The sequence below is a fragment of the Bactrocera dorsalis genome, chromosome 6, assembly GCF_023373825.1.
Source record: "Bactrocera dorsalis isolate Fly_Bdor chromosome 6, ASM2337382v1, whole genome shotgun sequence".
Lineage (NCBI taxonomy): Eukaryota > Metazoa > Arthropoda > Insecta > Diptera > Tephritidae > Bactrocera > Bactrocera dorsalis.
In genome coordinates this window covers 38,886,373-38,906,632 of record NC_064308.1, presented here as the reverse complement: position 1 = coordinate 38,906,632, position 20,260 = coordinate 38,886,373, and the positions used below count along the sequence as shown (strand labels likewise).

At 38.0% G+C, this 20,260-nt stretch overlaps 2 protein-coding genes across 2 annotated transcripts in view; one reads left to right on the top strand and one right to left on the bottom strand.

Moving 5' to 3' along the window:
- The window catches only part of LOC125779407 (uncharacterized), a 194,543-nt gene that overhangs the window by 82,003 nt on the left and 92,280 nt on the right, over nt 1-20,260 (top strand). The window lies entirely within an intron of this gene.
- On the bottom strand, nt 1,031-3,482 carry LOC125779771 (probable deoxyhypusine synthase). Its single transcript, XM_049461040.1, has 2 exons — nt 3,453-3,482; nt 1,031-1,873 (listed from the first exon to the last, which is right to left on the bottom strand). The coding sequence occupies exons 1-2, from the start codon at nt 3,480-3,482 to the stop codon at nt 1,691-1,693; spliced, it is 213 nt and encodes a 70-aa protein (XP_049316997.1). The 3' UTR covers nt 1,031-1,690.

The following is a 20,260-nucleotide window of genomic DNA, read 5'->3' as shown; positions in this document are numbered from 1 at the left end:
AGACTGAAGGAATAAAAGAATTGATTGAAAAGAAGCAGGAGTATATGCTATCATATCACAATAAAAAACGAACACAATAGGAATATAAAGCAGAACGAACAGTTTATGTAAAACAAAACAGACGAAATAAAACAAAGCCACGCTATTTGAAGAAAACAGTACAAGAGAATCGTGAGGACACAATTTTAACAACGGAGGGGAAGATCGTACTCAATGATAACTTCAGAAACAATGATGAAGATAACGCTAACATTAATCCTAGCAACGTCCTTAGCTCAGGAAATAACCGACTTACAAAATTGCAAGTACGTGTTAACCGAGACTGACCCCTAATTTTTGTATGAAGAACATGAATACCTATTCCATATGAGGTAAAATACTGAAACCATACTACAAGATCGCCGAACATAAAGGAGAGATGCCTAATGAAGACGCCACAGAAATAGCATTGTTCAACAGAATAAAAATCCTCAGAAAACAACTACTGAATAATGGACGAGCCAGACGCTCAAGACGATCACTTGATTTCTTAGGATCGATTTTGTAATTTATCACAAGAGTCCCAGACCACGACGACCTGATTGAAATTAAAACAATACTCAACGACATAATTGAAAATAATAACAAACAAAAACGAATTAATTCCAACTTTGAAATAATGATGAAAACATTTAATATTGAGACGATCAAACAAAAGGATATATTGCAAGAATTATACAAGGAGTTATTTGACTTAACTACGACAATTAATTTCGCGACGAACGGAAATTTTTATTCAGCAGCAATAAATACGGACGAGATTGAAAGGATATTAGAAAAGGAACAAACTAGTATACCGGTTATTGACATGCTCGAATATGCAGACACGCATGTAGGTAGATTAGACGACACTTTCATTGTTATTTATAAATATCCAGTCATTGAAAAGAAAGGTACAACATACAAAGCTCAGTATATACAGTAATAAACCTTTGCTTTGTTTACATACATATACTCAACTCTAAGAAATCTTAGGGTGTTGTGTAACAGTTTTTTTGATACTTTCATGGTAATCAGGGTGTTGCGTTAAACTTTAAAATATATTAAATAATGCAAGTGTTTACGTTATTTAAGTGATCATATTGAATTACTTTGAATATCTGTTCAATTTTATTGGGATAATACTTGTTGTTTGATGTTAAATCAGTTGTTTTTTTTGTGCAATTTTTAAACACGCTTCAAGTATTTCTAAATTTTTGCATGCAGTAGGATACAATCCTGGGTGGTAATTTGTCCTTTGACATATGTGTACAAATTGACAATTCGTTAGCCGTTATAGGAAAACATCAATTGGAAATTGAGTTTAAACAGAAACATATGTATGTTGAAGATTTTAATAATACATATTAGTGTTATTTATAAGTTTATATTGTTTATATTGTGTATAAGTGTTTTATAAAGTCTTCTTCCACGCCACCCGCAGTCATTACTACACAATCCACCATTTGGTGTTCAACCAGTAATTGTAATGTCTCCCGTAATCCCGACGACACTAGATTAGATGTGAATCCAAGGAATATTGTACAGCTATGTTTTCGTCTAATGAATTCATCCGTTTCATGCAAATCGGCTTCATCAGGTTTCAACGGCTGCTGCCTACGATCAAGCTAACAATATTTTAAAATACATAAACCTTTCCATAAAAAAATGGTTACATTACCATTCGATTGATTTCTCTTATTGCCATCCAAAGATTAGTAGCTTGAAACTCCGTATTAACATACGACTCAAATAATTTTGAGTAATCAATTCCTTGATTCCAATCGTAGCCCCGCACGATGGGTGTGTTTGCTGTGTGTTTTTTCACTTTGTTTAATTGTTCGAATATGGAAAGCTGCACCTTTTATGTTTTCTGTCGGTCAAATGTAAACAAATACATTCAGAAGAAAGCTCACCACCGAGAAATCTAAAAACAGGGCTGCATCCTATTATTAAGAACTCACTACAAAAAGAATATCTGAGTATCAGTAAATGATATTTTTATGGGCGAAATATTGCACACTATGGCATTTAAATCACCTATTAGTAAATATATAACATTAATAAATAATTTTCTTTTATATTAAGCAACCATATTTATAGTTTTTGTTATTTAATAAAATAAATTAAGTATTTACTACCTCAATTTATACAGCACTGCGTTGCTACCACTGAAAATCCAAGATGGCCGCTATTCACCCCTCAGAAAGCTGCCACGAAAAGGTTATCTACTGTATATACTGTTAAGTATAAGTTAATCCATTATCCTATCGTCAAGGCGGGTGTATGAATTAGCCCCCACCGGGCAAAATGACTTAAGCCCCACCAATTTTACAACAAAATTAAAAATGGCGGAAAGTGGGGCTAAAGTCATTTTCGTGGGGATTAATTCTTTTTTTTTTAGTGGGGATTCTGTCATGTAAGAACCCCCACGTTTGGTGGGGCTTAATTCATTTTGATTGCTGGGGATAACAGCATTTTCGTGGGGTTTAATTCATTTTAATTCCGTGATCTTTTACAAAAATAAAACAAACAGTTAGCAACGTAAAAATATAATACTTTTCAAATTTTATTTAATTTCTTTGCTTTCTTTCTCCATATTTTCGTAAGTCTCCGTTACAAAAAACTATTTGATTAAGTATAACATTAAAGCTATAGTAGTACTTGTGAGCGTTTGGAGAATTTTCAAGCCATAAGAGTAAATCTGATATTTTTTTGTAGTGAGTTTTTGTGAACGGTATCCATCGTATTAGTTGAAAGAGTTGCGACTCGCTGACTCCATTAACGAAAGCAAAAACACAAACTATTAATTGCGCCTTATAACTTTTTTTCCAAAAAAAGAATCAATTATAAATCCAGGAACATGAGAAAAGTTTATAGTATCGCTTTTATTTAGTAAGATCTTCTTTGCGTTTATACGATTATTCTCCATTTGTTTCAATTTTTCTATATTCATTTTTATGGAGAATACGCAGAACTGTTTTTAATAATCACTCTATTAAGATTGAATTGTCAAAAATTTTTTCTTTTACGAAAGGTTAAAATCACTAATAGTGCACATTTCGTAAAAGGAGAAACCATAATTTTGTAAATTATAAAATAATAGAAGGGAATTTTTCCTTTTACGAAAGGTTAAAATCACAGTGTACATTTCGCAAAAGGAGAAACCATAATTGTATAATTGAATTTTTGTTACAATTTTGATCTAAAAACTTGAAGTTTAAAGCAAGCAAAATAAATTAAAAATGCAGTAAAGTGGGGCTAAAGTCATTTTCGTGGGGATTTTTTTTTTTTTTTTTTTTAGGCCGTAAGGAGGGTTTAAAATGCCTTCGCACCGTATAGGGATCGTCATCCTATGTGAGTGGTGTACCCACTAAAACACTCCCCCCTTCTATCATGGATTTTTCCCTACCCCGGGACCGCTTTCGCATTACTTCAGGGCAAGGTTTCCAAGATGGACCCATTACAGGTCAGTTTCTACTCTCCCTGCGTCCAGGGATGCCTACGGTTTTCTAGCCAGCATCAAGCTATTGGCTCATCTTCTATTGGGAGTCCCCATCCATGTCTCTTTTTTTAGTGCGCAAAACATGTTCCACGTACCCGGCAATTGTTTCCCAGTTTTCCTTGCTTGCTATCATTTTTCCTGAAATATTTTCCGTACTTAGTTCTCCGAGCTTGTTTTCTACAGTTCTTCGGGCTTCTTTCCATCGGTGGCACTTGAAAAAGGTATGGTGTGCATCATCTAGCGGTTCGTCTCCATAAATACATGCTGGACTTTCTGTTTTTCCCATGTTGTACAGGTATTTTCGGAAATACCCGTGACCAGACAGCATCTGTGTTATGTAGTAGTTTACCTCGCCGTGTTTTCTACTGTGCCACGTCTCTATTTCCTTAATCAGTTTGGCCGTCCATCTTCCTTTGCTCTCTTTTGTCCACCGATCTTGCCAGAGTTCAAAAGTTTGCTTCCTCGCCTGTTGTCTTGTGGCCATGTGTATTTCTATCCCGTCTTTCTTCCATAGCCAGAGTTGTCTTCTCTCCTTTGCGAGAAGGTCTATTGGGATGACGCCGCTTATCACTAGCACTGCAGGTTCGGATACAGTGCGGTACGCCGAGGCGACTCTTAGGGCTGCTGTCCTCTGCACTTTAGCTAGTACTTTCCTTCTATGTTCTACCTTTAATGTGTCGGCCCATATTTCGCTCCCGTATAATAGTACTGACTGTGTTGTGTCCATAAGCAATTTCCTTCTGCTTGCAAGTGGGCCTCCCGTGTTTGCCATGAGTCTTGCTAGCGCCATTGTTATATTGGCTGACTTTTTTGCAGCGTGTTGGATTTGAGCCCAGTACGTCAGTTTGTTGTCCATTCTTATTCCTAGGTATTTTAGGGTTTTCGTCGTTTGGATAGTTTCTGAATGGACTTGCATGTTTACCTCCAGCGGGATGTGTTTCCTAGTGAGCAGGATCAGTTCTGTTTTTTCTGCAGCTAGGCTGAGGCCGTGTGAGTCCAACCATGCCTGTGTTCGCAGCATGACTTGTGTTAGTCTGCGCCTGGCCATGTCTGTATTACGCGCGGTTATGACGGCGGCGATGTCGTCTGCATAGCCTACGAGGTAGCAATCGTCAGGCATTTCAACGTTTAAAATTCCGTCGTAGCTGGCGTTCCATAAATCTGGTCCAAGCATAGATCCCTGCGCTGCTCCAGAGGTTATTTCCTTACTTCGTAGGCCGTCACTCGTGTCGTACAGTAGTTTCCTGTCTTTAAGATAGCTTCGTATCATTTTCATCAAGTAAAGAGGCGTTTTGAAGCGGCTTTCTAGCGCGTCGATCATATTTGCCCATTTTGCGCTATTGAATGCATTCCTTATGTCAATTGTTGCGAGGAGGACTATCGGTCTCGAGAAGTAATTTTTTCGATGAGCTTCCTCCACGCTACGCACGACGTCTTCCACAGCTCCGATGGTGGACCTGCCTGGTCTGAATCCGTGTTGTCGCTCTGATAGGCCTCCAGCGTCGTTTATGGCGGATATGATGCGGGGTTTCAGCAGTCTTTCTAGCAACTTTCCTGCTGTATCTAGCATGCATAGGGGTCGGTATGCTGATGGTGTTCCTGGGTCTCCTTTGCCTTTGCTTATTAGGGTCAGGTGCTGCCTCTTCCATATTTCTGGGAAAATTCCCTCGTTTAGACATGCATTATACATGGATAGCAGTAAGTGCGGGCGTTCCGTAGCGATTAGCTTTAGCACTTCCACCGGTATCCCATCAGGCCCAGGGCTTTTCTGGTCTTTAGAGTGTTTGCTGCAGTGTTCAATTCCTCCAATGTGAAAGGCGGACATGAGCTCTCTTGTGTGTGTTCTGGTGGGTCTCTTCCCAGATCATGGGTTGGGAACAGGGTGTTTACGATGTTCTCCATAGCTGCGGCGTTTAACTCAGGGGTGGCCTGTTTTGCTCCGAGTTTTTTCATCACAATCTTGTATTCGAGACCCCACGGATTTTGGTTTATATCGTTACGTAGCTCCTCCCATTTATCTTTCTTTGCCTTTGCTATTGCGTCTTTCAGCTCAGTTTTTGCAGCTTTATATTCCATATGCTCCTCCATTCCGTTTCTTCCTCTCTTCATTTTCGTGGGGATTAATTCCTTTTTTTCGTGGGGATTCTGCCATGTAAGAACACCCACGTTTGGTGGGGCTTAATTCATTTCGATTGGTGGGGATAAAATCATTTTCGTGGGGTTTAATGCATTTTTTTTTCGTGGGGACTCCGTCATTTTTGGTGAGGAAAGATTCACTGAGAAATTGGTGGGGCTTAAGTCATTTTGCCTGGTGGGGGTTAATTCAGTGGGGACAAATTCATACACCCCGTCAAGGCATTTTGGATATGAATAAAATCGTAAGTAAATGTGAAGATAAAATAATATTAACATCTAAATATAAAAATAATTTAAGTAAATATATTTGTAAACAAGAACCTAATGACAAATTTTACAATACCAATGATCGAAGGTTACGAAGCCCATTGTGTACGTAATGTTATCCAAGAAAATAACGCACCTATTCTAGATTTAGGACATGGTAATGTCGTATTACAAGGAAAACATATTGTAAACAAAAAATCAATTGAAGGATTGAATTTAATCCAATTTAATGAAACAATTATTATTGACTCAGAAGTATTTCACAACCTTCTTCTTCTTTACTGGCTTAGACACCGCTTACGCGATTATAGCCGAGTCAACAACAGCGCGCCAGTCGTTTTTTCTCTTCGCTACGTGGCGCCAATTGGATATTCCAAGCGAAGCCAGGTCCTTCTCCACTTGGTCCTTCCAACGGATTGGAGGTCTTCCTCTTCCTCTGCTTCCCCCGGCGTGTGCAGAGTCGAATACTTTCAGAGCTGGAGTGTTTTCTTCCATTCGGACAACATGACCTTGCCAGCGTAGCCGCTGTCTTTTAACTATGTCAATGTCGTCGTATATCTCCTACAGCTCATCGTTCCATCGAATACGATATTCGCCGTGGCCAACGAGCAAAGGACCATAAATTTTTCGCAGAACTTTTTTCTCGAAAACTCGCAACGTCGACTCATTAGTTGTTGTCATCATCCGAACCTCTGCACCATATAGTAGGACGGGAATTATGATTGACTTATAAAGTTTGGTTTTTGTTCGTCGAGAGAAGACTTTGCTTCTCAATTACTTACTCAGTCCGAAGTAGTACCTGTTGGCAAGAGTTATCCTGCGTTGGATTTCTAGGCTGACATTGTTGGTGGTGTTTACGCTAGTTCCAAGATAGACGAAATTATCTACAACTTCAAAGTTATGACTGTCTACAGTGACGTGAGTGCTAAGTCGCGAGTGCGACGACTGTTTGTTTGATGACAGGAGACATTTCGTCTTGCCCTCGTTCATTGCCAGACCCATTTGTTTTGCTTCCTTGCCCAGTCCGGAGAAAGCAGAACTAACGGCGCGGATGTTGAGGCCGATGATATCAATATCATCGGCATACGCTAGCAGTTGTACACTCTTATAAAAGATGGTAGCTTCTCTATTTAGTTCTGCAGCTCGAACTATTTTCTCCAGAAGCAGGTTGAAAAAGTCGCACGATAGGGAATCGCCTTGTCTGAAACCTTGTTTGGTATCGAACGGCTCGGAGAGGTCCTTCCCGATTCTGACGGAGCTTTTAGTGTTGCTCAATGTCAGTTTACACAGCCGTATTAGTTTTGCGGGGATACCAAACTTAGACATTGCGGTATAAAGGCAGCTCCTCTTCATGCTGTCGAACGCAACTTTGAAATCGACGAAGAGATGGTGTGTACCGATTCTCTTTTCACTTGGATTTTCCAAGATTTGGCGCATGGTGAATATATGGTCGGTTGTTGATTTGCCAGGTTTAAAGCCACACTGATAAGGTCCAATCAGTTTGTTGAGGTTGGGCTTTAAGCTTTCACACAACACCCTTACCCTCGATAGAACCTTACATGCGATGTTGAGGAGGCTAATCTTGCGGTAGTTGGCGTACATTGTGGGGTCTCGTTTTTTATGGAGTGGGCATAGCACACTTAAATTCCAATCGTTGGGCTTGCTTTCGTCCGACCATATTTTACAAAGAAGCTGATGCGTGCTCCTTATCAGTTCTTCGCCGCCGTGTTTAAACAGCTCGGCCGGCAATTCATCGGCCCCTGCCGCTTTGTTATTTTTCAGGCGGGCAATTGCTATTCGAACTTCTTCATGGTCGGGTAATGGAACGCCTGCTCCATCGTCAACGATTGGGGAATCGGGTTCGCCTTCTCCTGACATTGCGCGTTCACTGCTATTCAGCAGGCTAGAGAAGTGTTCCCTCCATAATTTAAGTATGCTCTGGGCATCGGTGACTAGATCACTTTTGGGGGTTCTACAAGAGCATGCTCCGGTCTTGAAACCTTCTATAAACGGCCACATTTTTTCGTAGAATTTTCGAGCATTACCCCTGCCGGCCAGCTAATCAAGCTCTTCGTACTCACGCATTTTGGCCTCTTTCTTTTTCTGTTTACAAATACGTCTCGCTTCCCTCTTCAACTCTCGGTATCTAACCCATCCCGCAAGTGTTGTGGTCGATCGTAACGTTGCGAGGTAGGCAGCCTGTTTCCCTCCGCTGCAACACGGCACTCCTCGTCGTCCCATCTGTTATTTTGCATCTTCCGAAAACCAATGGTTTCGGTTGCAGTTGTACGTAAAGAGTTTGAAATGCCGTCCCACAGTTCCTCTATACCGAGTTGTTGAAGAATGCTCTCAGAGAGCAGGAGTGCAAGCCGAGTAGAAAATCTTTCGGCTGTCTGTTGTGATTGCAGCTTCTCGACGTCGAACCTTCCTTGTGTTTGTTGGCGTGCGTTTTTTGCTGCACAGAGGCGGGTGCGAATTTTGGCTGCAACAATATAGTGGTCCGAGCCGATGTTAGGACCTCGGAGCGCATGCACATCTAAAACACTAGAGACGTGTCTTCCGTCTATCACAACATGATCGATCTGGTTGGTAGTTTTTCGATCCGGAGACAGACAGGTAGCTTGATGGATCTTCTTATGCTGGAATCTAGTACTACAGATAACCATATTTCGGGCCCCGGCGAAGTCTATCAGCCTCAATCCATTTAGGGATGTTTCGTTGTGTAGGCTGAATTTACCGACCGTAGCACAGTGATTCGCCAGGATCATTGTAGGCGGACAAAAGTCAATGTAAACAATCAAATAATTGACAGTACTCTGATTATAACAACCCTTGATATGTCACAATTTTAAGTAAGAATTTCGCAAAATATTCTAATACGGTTAACTACAACAAGTTTAATCGAAGTGATACGGTATCATTTTTATGTTTTCAATCTAAATAAAAAATAATAATAGTGATTTAACAAGGTTTGGAGAGGAAAACACGACTGTTAATGAAATGGAATATAATTTAGAAGGTATGTATGTATATTTTATGCATTTAATACATGGTTTGCGTTTAGCTAATACGTTGTACGGGGTTTTGAAAACTCATATAAAAATGTTTGAGTTCTTTTTATTTTCAAGTTTTAAACGTATGCAACTTTTTTTATCCACATATATCCAAGCTAATGTTTGAATATTGTATAACGGCAACCTTAAGCTATACAATGACCTTTGATCGAGTCCCCCATCTTTCCCCCATAATTTTTAATTATTTTTTTCCAGATCCAGTTTGCTCTATTTCAAAAATGGAGTTATTTGAAGAATGGCGAAAATGTAAAATAGAACGAAATTCCCGATTAGGTAATTATGTTTGCACAAAATTTAGTGCTACAGATGTAACGCCTGATACACAGAAGAAGATAAAGTTAAAAATTTCGAGTGTTTCGTCAAAATTTTCGAAAAAATGGACTGAAACAAATATGATGATTGGACGTTTTTTAAACAAAAATCGCGTAAGTCTAAAAATTTGTAACGCGCGCCGAAATTAAACTTCAAACCATTTTGGATAAAACCGCTAAACGTTTAATTGAAGCGCAATGTGAAGTTTTCAAAGCAAATATATCTTCTAAGTCGTCATTCACACTAATCAGCAAATGGGGATGTGACGGAAGCTCCGGCCATAGCGCTTATAAACAGAAATTGGAGAAATGCGATGCTACTGATGAGTATCTGTTTGTTTTTGCTATTGTCCCATTGAGATTGAGTGACGATGCCAGAGAAAATATTTTATGGCAAAATCCGCGGCCTTCGTCCACACTTTATTGTCGCCCAATTAAGCTTATTTTTTCAAAGGAAACAACTGATTTTACTATATCAGAAACTAACAAGGGTTTGGAAGAAGTATCTCAACTTCTTCCAACACTTTGTGATAATCGCGGTTCTCAAATTTTGGTAAAACATATAGTAGTAAATAGATTTACTACATATGCTTTTAATAACATCCGATCCGGTAATCAACTCACTCAGAGAAGTTTCTAGAAAGAGAACAGATAAATTACAGGAGGAAGTTCTAAATTTAATTGTCCCGCCTTCAATACCATCAAAAGTACCACGTCAGGTAACATGTGACCATGACGATAAAGATTATCTAGTATCTGATTCAGATGAATCTAACAGTGATGATGAGTCATTCAATGAGTAATGATATAGTATACAGTATTAAACATTTTGTTGTTGTGTGTTATTGTTATTTTTATATTACTGTTATTATTAGGTCTGTTGGTAAAAAATCCCTTACTAATCATTTAAAAAAATAATTAAATATATTTTTTACACAATTTTTTGTTTTCTATTCGTAAATTTAAAAAAAAATATATTAATTTTTCAATGAAACTTAAAATCATTAATCAACACGACCAAAACAATTAAATTTCAAACTAAAATATTTTGTCCCCCTAGCTTGTATTAAACGATACACTGTGCGTAGTGCCAAAGATACCTTCTTTGCCCACCATGGCGTTAAAATCGCCAAGCACGATTTTGACATCGTGGCGGGGGCAACTCTCATAAGTGCGCTCCAAGCACTCATAAAAGGCTTCTTTGGTCACATCGTCCTTCTCTTCCGTCGGGGCGTGGGCGCAAATCAGCGATATGTTAAAGAACCTCGCTTTGAAGCGGATTGTGGCTAGACGTGCATTCACCGGAGTGGATGATAGTACTCGGCGACGGAGTCTCTCTCCCACCACGAATCCCACACCAAACTAACGCTCCTTTATATGGCCACTGTAGTAAATGCCACAAAGACCTACTTGTTTCTGTCCTTGTCTCGTCCATCGCATTTCTTGGACGGCAGGCATGTCAGCCTTTATTTTTACGAGGACATCAACCAGCTGGGCAGCGGCACCTTCCCAATTAAGGGACCAGGCATTCCAGGTGCATGCCCTCAATTCGTAGTCCTTATTTCGTTTGCCATGGCCGTCATCAAAAAGGGGGTCTCTCACCCGAGGCTGTTGTTGCTTTTTCATTGGAGTGTTTTTTTTTAAGTGGCCGGTCCAAAACCCAGCGCACAACCCTATGCAGGGGGTTTTTCGCCTTCACGCTTGAACTCGCCTTCAAATGGATGTTCTTAGGCTACCCAGAGGATACTTGATCAAAGACCGGAAGTCGTATGCTGCTTGAGTCATATGTAAAAGAATCGTTTCTGGCCACTCCCAAGTGAATGCCGATCAGAGAACTGTCCTCACTTGCGGGAACTTCTACACATGACTCCATCCTCCAATCCAGGTGGAAACAGTCAACAAAAATCAGGAAGACCAATGCAAACATCACATGTCAAAATATGAATATTTCAAATGTAGGCAATAATGGACACATCTCTGGAAATGCTAATTTACTACCGAATGAACATAATTCATACATGCAATCTCCAGTAAATGGACCAATTATGATGGGTAATAATAGTAACATGCTCTGGAACGCAATTAAAGTGGGCAACAGTACGACTCCTGCTGGATGCGCTGCCAATGGGGGAAATGAAGCTGGCGGAACAGATTGGTGATTCGAGATTCTGCACAATGAATGACGAAGCCCTCACCAGAATTATGGGCACCAGTAATATAAGGGGTATTTCAAAGTAAACAGGTGGCGCCATCAATATATCGACTGATGCGTTAGAATCTGGTATTTTTATCGATTGTCCAGTGAAAATTTCATGACATTTCATCGATTGGAAGGGAAGTTATGGCGTTTAAAGTGTCAGTTTTTTTGTGTTGGAAAATGAGCTTCGCACAAAGAGCCAACATTAAATTTTGTTTCAAAATTGGTAAAATTTTTACCGAAACGTTTCAATTGATGAAACAAGTCCAGCGGGATAATGGTTCGCCGCTTCATTATTTCGTCAAATCGTCAAAATTGTGTTTAAGTAAGCTGCTATTTTAATTAAAAATTTTGTTTATTTTTGTGTTTAAACTTTGAATAGTGAAAAGAGTGAATTTTATATTTATTTTAACATAACTGTTGAACGTGATTCTGAAGAGGATGCGGGGAATTGTGGTTTTGCTGTAATACAATTACTTCGGTGTGAAGGGCAAAAAATTGTTAAAAGAACTTAAGCACTTTAATGCGTTACTATTTGGTAAGCTTTTCGTGTTTTTATCATTGATGGAAATTTATAATTATACACGGTTTCATCTTTTTTTGTAGAATGTGTAAAAGTAGAAAGCTTCACCGAATCGGATGTGCTCACCAAAATCAAAAAAGCATTAGACTCGCCAAAGGCCCTTTCTTTAAGTCTCGTTGCTTGGAAAAAAACGAAAAGAGACTCAGCCACAAAATTAAAAAAAAACCATTCCTTTTTATACATAAATACTTATTTTCATAACGAATTTCATACATGTATTTTCATAAAGAAAGCCAAATTAATATGCAATTTTTTCTATTCTACTATTGACCTTGGCATAGAAGAATTCTCCGTTAACTGTGGCATCGAAGAATTCTTGATCCTATGATAAGCGAAAGGGGTGATCTGTTACTTTTCGTAGGACATCGCCGTGTTAATTTTTATCGGTCGGAGTAAGCGTTACAATCATACTGCATCGTTTACCTTGCTCGCTTACCAATGTGTACCATATCCCGCTGGAAAGTTTATGGCGATGATTGCGTATCCTGTAGCAGGGTGCACGAGTGGTTTCAACGACAAAAATTGCTCAAAGCAGTGGTGAGGACATAAATGACTATCAACATGTGGGCCAATCAAAATCCGTGACCACCGGAAATTCCATTGAAACTGTGCGTGAATTAATCAAAAATCAGCCGAAGTCATCATTGAAATTCATGGAAATGGAATTGAACATCTCCAAAACATCGACGTATCGTATTTTGGCCGAACATTTGGGCTTACGAAAGGTGTGTACGGTTTGTTCCGCACAAATTGCCTGACGACCGAAAATTGCTCAAAATTCAACATTCGAAGGAAATCATTATCGACACTCGGTCACGGTTTGACCAAAAATCACATTTTAACCATGAAACAATCCCCGTATTCGATGAAACATTCGTTCGACATGCTTTTGCACCGTGAAAAAAGCTGTATTGAAGCAGAAGGAGTCTATTTTGAATAAAATAAATTGACTGTGCCAAAAAAAAACATTTTTTTTTAACCGCTCTTGTAGAAAAACATATTTTAGTTTGGAAAACTTGGAATAAAATGGGTGCAACGTTAAAAGCAAAAAATAAAATATATAAAACTGCAAATATAAAAGTTTATACAAGTTTTTTGAACTATTAATTTTTTTCTGTCCCGGCACGAAATTTCCTTGGAAATACCCTTGCATAAAAGTATACGAAATTTATTTTATAAAAAATGAATTTTGTTTGCATTTTTACAATCTCATCAACAGAATTATAATTTTTATTATTATAAACGTTACACAATTCAATTTTAATAAAAATAAGTGTCGACTAACGGGGTGGCGAGAATCTTGTTTCGACTTGCTGGAGCTGGCGATCGAGTTCTCGCATATGGAGGTCCAAAAGTATAATCGCGGTACAGTCGCGAGATGTTGAAGCGGCGCAGTGTATCGTACGAATTGCTTAGAACGAATTGTATCTGCTTTCTCGTTGTCCATCCTTTTTGATGAGTGGGTGTATAGGTATGTCGAGTTGTGTTGGTGTCATCAGCTGTGGTGAATTAAGTTGTTGTATTAGAGTGCGCCAGTTTTCCAGGGAAGAGTGGGCGGATGCTTAACTCATTTAAACAACCCTAAAAAAAATTCCCTGAAAATTTTAGCCCTTAATATTAACATTAAGAACTGGACCAAGGCATGTACAAATTTTCCATAGAAAATACACTACAATCGTGATTTTTTTCCTTAAATTCCTACAGATCAGAGGTATTTTATGGCTTCGCTTTGACTTTAGACGCATATTTCTCAGAATTGTTCACTCTAAAAAACTGAAACCTGATTATTCCATGAAATTCGCATTTTTTTGTATATATCGTAAATGAAAAGAGCTATAAAAGAAATGTTCGTCACAAACCTGTAGCAAATTTTTTTTGCTACAAAAAAGGTCCGAGGTCGCTATCATTAATACTTTTCGAGATATTCGCCTTTTTAAGTAAGGGTGTATGGAATTTTCATACATTTTTTATTACATACCATCTATGAAAATTCTATAAAGCCTTACTTAAAAAGCTGTTTATCTCGAGAAGTATTAATGATAGCGATTTTGACCTCGAACCTTTTTTTCATTTCTTCTAGGGTATTTCCAAGTCAATTTCGTGACGGGACTGAAAAAAAATATTAGTTAAAAAAAAACACCCTAATATATATACAGAAAAATAACAATACGGCATTTACGTAATTGCCGGGAATGCTTTAATATGTGAAAAAAGTCAACGAGATAATCGGAAATTATTATATTAATTTTATGTGAGGTTTAGACCAATATGGGGAATAATTTTATTCATACACAATTATTATTAATTTACGCAGAATAACATAACAATATAAAGAATATGTTATGCACCAAATTTTGTTGACATTGGTCCAGTAGTTTTTAAAATATTTACCTAAGGGATTCTTTTTTTTACGCCGATATCGATTCCTTACCGATTCCTTTCTTGACGCAGATACCTTTTTTGACCCGATTCATTTTTGTTTTGTGGTTTTACTCCGTTTCCTATTGTATAGTTGATCCCAAAAAGGTATTACTACCACCTTTGCATATTAAATTGGGTTTAATGAAGAATTTTGTTAAGGCAATGGACAGAAATGGAAGAGGGTTCTTGTATCTGAAACAAAAATTTTCAAGAGTCAGTTAAGCAAAAATTAAGAAGGGCATATTTGTGGTTCCGCAAATAAGATAACTAATGAAAGATAAAAAATGTAAAGAAATGTTCAATGAAACTGAAATAAAAGCCTGGAGTGCCTTTAAAAGCGTTGTTAAAATTTTTCTTGAAAACGTGAAAGCTGACAATTACAAAGATCTTGTGGCTGAACTGCTTGTTCTTCTTCTTTACTGGCGCAGACATCGCTTACGCGATTATAGCCGAGTTGACAACAGCGCGCCAGTCGTTTCTTCTTTTCGCTACATGGCGCAAATTGGATATTTCAAGCGAAGCCAAGTCGTTCTCCTCTTGGTCTTTCCATCGAAGTGAAAGTATTCCTCTTCCTCTGCTTCCCCCGACGGGTAATATCCAATGCGATATTCACCTTGGCCAACGCGCAAAGGACCATAAATCTTTCACAGAACTTTTCTCTCGAAAATTCGCAACGTCGACTCATCAGTTGTTGTCATCGTCCAGGCCTCTGCACCATATAGCAGGACGGGAAATATGAGTGTAAGTAATTTAATTATTACTAAATTATATACGGACAACGTGTTATCCACGTTGTTGTTATTGGCGGAAGCTTCGCACGGTTCCAGTGTAACACCGTGTTATTGGCATTCTTGCTGACTAGACTGCCTGCCAGTAGTTTTGTGCTGAGCATCTGGCGTTAAGTTGGCTCAGTGTCAAGAGGATCTGGACAGGATTGCTTAAAGGGTGCAAGCGTCTGTCCAGTGTTGGAGATTACGACTCCTGTGAGGACCAACGGTGGTAACAGCGAACCGTTTAGCCCACGGTGCGATTCGGCTCAGCGCAACATACGGGGACTTTGTCCGGCCGGCGGCCAATTGAGTGGCCTTTAATCCGACCACTGGTTGGGGTTGTGAGCTGTGCCACCGCGAGCACGCCATAATCGACCGCTTGGGTGGTCGCTGTTAACGAGTGGGCCTTTGCGTGGGTCGCACTTTTCAGCGCGTTCAGACGTACGCACCTGGAGAGCAGCTGCTCAAGAATCTTTCTCTCCGTGAGCCTTCTGCGGTAGTGGTACGCCAGCGGATCAACGTGCGGTGTGTTTTACGTGGGTACCTGCTGACGACAACTTTACTCCACGGCGCTCAAAAGCACAGCGGATCAAATCAATGCGTTGATCAGCGCCCTGAGAATTCTAAGCATTTTCAGTACCAATTGGCAGTGTGGAATGGACACACTAACCACCTTGGTCGGGTTCGAGGCCCACCTAAAACCTCTGCCGTGCTTTGGATCCGGCATCCGGTTGCAATGCAACTCCACATTCAACTGACAAAGTCAGTTCTTCCTGCGATTTGGGTTTCAACCACAACCACCACGATACTCCCCGAGGGGCCAGTCCGCATGAGCAGGTTGGAGTTACCTCCAAGGGCTCCTGCTCCCCGTGGTACCAGAATTAAGTCTCCGGTCGGACCTCGTAGCCGAAACTACTACCAGTTGAGCTTCCATACTGCTCTGGACTGGTGGCCAGTAGAGATGAGCGATATTGCGATTTTTAAATCACTGTGATTTCAGTGATTGCTATTTTTAAATCACTGTGATTTTATATTGCTATTGCGATCGCAACAAGTCGACGTTCAAACGGAGACCTTTTGTTGTTGTTGTTGTAGCGGCAGATCGTCCGGGTTCGTTCCACTTACGTAGACCCGACTGTCGTGGGAACGACGGAAACATTTTGTCGTTATTGGCGGTAAATTTTCTTTTAGCTCCTGTAACTCGAGTCAAGTTTTTCCGCTTTTCCTTGCACAACATTTTCGCAAATGTCGGAGCGGTTCGGCTACCTGACCCGTAGAGTGTATTGTATAGTTCATTTGTATGTTGGTATGATGGTTTCACACATTTTTTAGAAGGGATTACCATTAGTGTGGTTGATCATTTGTTTGTTTAGAACAGGGATGGGCACATTAGCCCTCAGTGGCATTTTGCCCGTGCGGGCACGAGTGCACATTTTGAGGGCTAGGTGAGGGGATCATCGCGGGCAAACATGAAGAGGGAAGTGAGAGCAACGTTTTACCACTCCATATTTACAAATGAGAGCAACGTATTTTTCCCCAGCATGTTTAAAAATGTTTGTATTCAATTTGTGTGCTTAGCCACTCTCAATCAATAATGCCATACCGCGCAAATATATTTTTATTTAATGATTTCTTATATTTTTGAAAATATGTGTTCCCTTTCTATAGCGCGTATTATTATTTTAATACATTTCCAGAAGCAACTTAGATTTTTAAAATTTAACAGAACAATTATAAAAAAAATCTAAATTCTTTGAATATTTTGACGAAACAACCAAACTGAAAATATCACAAATATTAATATATATATATATACATATATTTATATAAGCATTTTCATTAAATTATATATATATATATATATATATATATATATATTATGGTCACAAGTATCGTTTTTTTATATATGCATATATATAAAACTGCCTTGCATATGTACGTACATATAAAATTCCACAACTTGATAAAAGTTTTCCCAATTGTAACTAAAATGAATTTTTACAACTGGCATCACCACCATTGACTGATCTATCACATGTACAGTTGTGTGAACAAAATAGAAATAACCATAAGGTGTTGTGAAGTTTTAAAATATGCTGTTTTCTTATTAAATAAAATTGTTTTTAGATACATAACATAACATATATATATTTTTTCCTAACAGTGATTAAAATTTCCCACCATGCAAAGGTAAATAAAAACAAATTTTAATGCGAAACTCTAAACTCTGCAAATTATGTTTACCCCTTTTTGTTCACAAAACTGTACAATTCCGATATGAAGTAAACTTCCACCCTTAAATTTGTGTACAATGTCAGTATTGCCGCAACTAGGGATGATCGATATTCAAAAAACATCGATGTTGACATCGATGTCATAATCGAAAGCTCAACATCGATGTTCGATATTTATCAAAAACCGAACATCGATGTTGGATCCATCGATGTTGGATCCATCGATAATTTTTACATTAATAATTGACAAAGAAATAAAACACAATATATAAATTCGAAATTTATTAAGCCACAGCCAGTGTGCATAGCACATTTACGACTTATTTTAAACGTTTTTCTCGATGTTATACTTGTATTTTTAAATAATCGTAACGCATATTTCATTTTAAATTCATTCATATCTTTAAAAACATGAAGTACAAATTATAAATAAATGTTATTACAACTTTAAAAATAAAATATTAAATTTCACAGTTTAATGGGGAAGTAAGTATATGATTGTCAAATATCTTATAAAAATATAAAAAGCTGAAATTGAATTTAAAAATTTTAGATTAATCTGGCTTCGTTATTTTCAAGTTTTTCAAAAAATTCCCAGAAGCGACTTTTTGGCGGCATTTTTAATTCTATTCATTTATAATTTATATGCATTTATAACCTTAAAAAGAATAATTTCCTTTAGCATGCGCAAAAAGCAAACAGATGAATTCAATATTTAGATAGAATTCAATCATTAAAAACTTACATATTGTTGTATTCCATGTAATATAAATATATATATGCACAACACCAGTAGAATACGAACAAATCAGTAAATTTAAATAGGTACGCACAACACAATTTTTTATTAACAAACAAATAGAAGTGGGAGTGAGCGTAAATGTGCAAGACGAATCACGAAGAACGAACGAATGAAGGGAACGACCGGAATGACGCGTTCACATTGTGAACGCAGCCACAAATCAGTTTGTGAAGTTCACAACTAAAAAATTTGATTTGTGGCTGCGTTCATAGAAGACATAATTTGTTTCCCAAGTTGGTTGGTTTGGTGGACGTCCGTGTCGTGCGTGAGGCCGTAAGTTGACATCGATGATTGATTCCGTTAACATCGATGTTGCGATATTTTTCGTATGGCAACATCGATATTAAAACATCGATGTTTTTGCTTTCAACATCGATGATCATCGAACATCGATGTTCATCGAGCATCCCTAGCCGCAACCACTCTGCGATGAACATCAAGTTACAGAGGAATGTAATTCATTTTTTTCGCAATTTTTCTCAACTTGTTATGCCCTTCTCTCCGTAAACTGATATTCCCCTCATCTAGCCCCCGTGCGCACTTTGCTAACTTTGCGGGCTAAAAATGTGCCCATCCCTGGTTTAGAATACCCGCTTTTAATATTTTCAAAGAAAAACTAATGATGGGAATTCCATAATCCATCAGAATGTTTTGAATACCCGCTAATAATATTTTCAAGACCAAATTAATAAAGGAAATTTCCTAATTTTTGGGAAAATATTAAAAACCCGTAATTTTTTTATTCCATAATTTTTTCTGAAATTAATTAATTACAATTCTTGTTTTAAATTAAATTATATTCGGTTAAACGAAATAATTATAAGAGCTTCTTAATAAAAGAATAAATAAATATACAACAGTAAAAGTAACTCCATTTTTATTAAAATTCATATAATTTATTAATACGTGTTATTAAAAACTTAAATTAAATATTTATGAATATTGCAACCATGAAAAGAGTTTTAATTTGTACTCTAAACTAAATTTTAAAATTCATCACAAAAGCTTTCAAATTTGGTTTTAACAATAAGTAAAATTAAAAATGTAATTAAATTGTTATAAATTAAAATATTCCATAAGCAGTTGAAACTTCTGGTTGTTTCTAAAAATGACTAAACGTATATAACTACGACATGTTTTTAACATTCGTATTTAAAAATATTAGCATTTTAGCCTTTTCATCGTCTAAACGCGTTCGCCTTTCACTTATTATCATTCCAGCCGTAGAAAATAACCTTTCACAAGGCACTGATGATGCTAAGCATCCTAATTTTTCCCGCGCAATTGGTGACAGATATGGGTACTTGTAACTGTTTGTTTTCCACCATTGTAACGAATTTTCTGTTCGGCCGATGACTTCGTCTTCCAAATAAATAAATTAAGAGCTTGATAACTTTTTTTAAAAAAAAAACGCATAAAATTTGCAAAATCTCATCGGTTCTTTATTTGAAACGTTAGATTGGTTCATGACATTTACTTTTTGAAGATAATTTCATTTAAATGTTGACCGCGGCTGCGTCTTAGGTGGTCCATTCGGAAAGTCCAATTTTGGGCAACTTTTTCGAGCATTTCGGCCGGAATAGCCCGAATTTCTTCGGAAATGTTGTCTTCCAAAGCTGGAATAGTTGCTGGCTTATTTCTGTAGACTTTAGACTTGACGTAGCCCCACAAAAAATAGTCTAAAGGCGTTAAATCGCATGATCTTGGTGGCCAACTTACGGGTCCATTTCTTGAGATGAATTGTTGTCCGAAGTTTTCCCTCAAAATGGCCATAGAATCGCGAGTTGTGTGGCATGTAGCGCCATCTTGTTGAAACCACATGTCAACCAAGTTCAGTTCTTCCATTTTTGGCAACAAAAAGTTTGTTAGCATCGAACGATAGCGATCGCCATTCACCGTAACGTTGCGTCCAACAGCATCTTTGAAAAAATACGGTCCAATG

Bases quoted from the DNA above. Each gene is read 5' to 3' on its own strand.
- LOC125779771 (XM_049461040.1), bottom strand. From the start codon at position 3,482: ATGGGTCCATCTTGGAAACCTTGCCCTGAA. The intron at 1,874-3,452 runs GTAATGCGAAAG...TAAAAGGTGCAG, and splicing joins CTTGGAAACCTTGCCCTGAA to CTTTCCATATTCGAACAATT.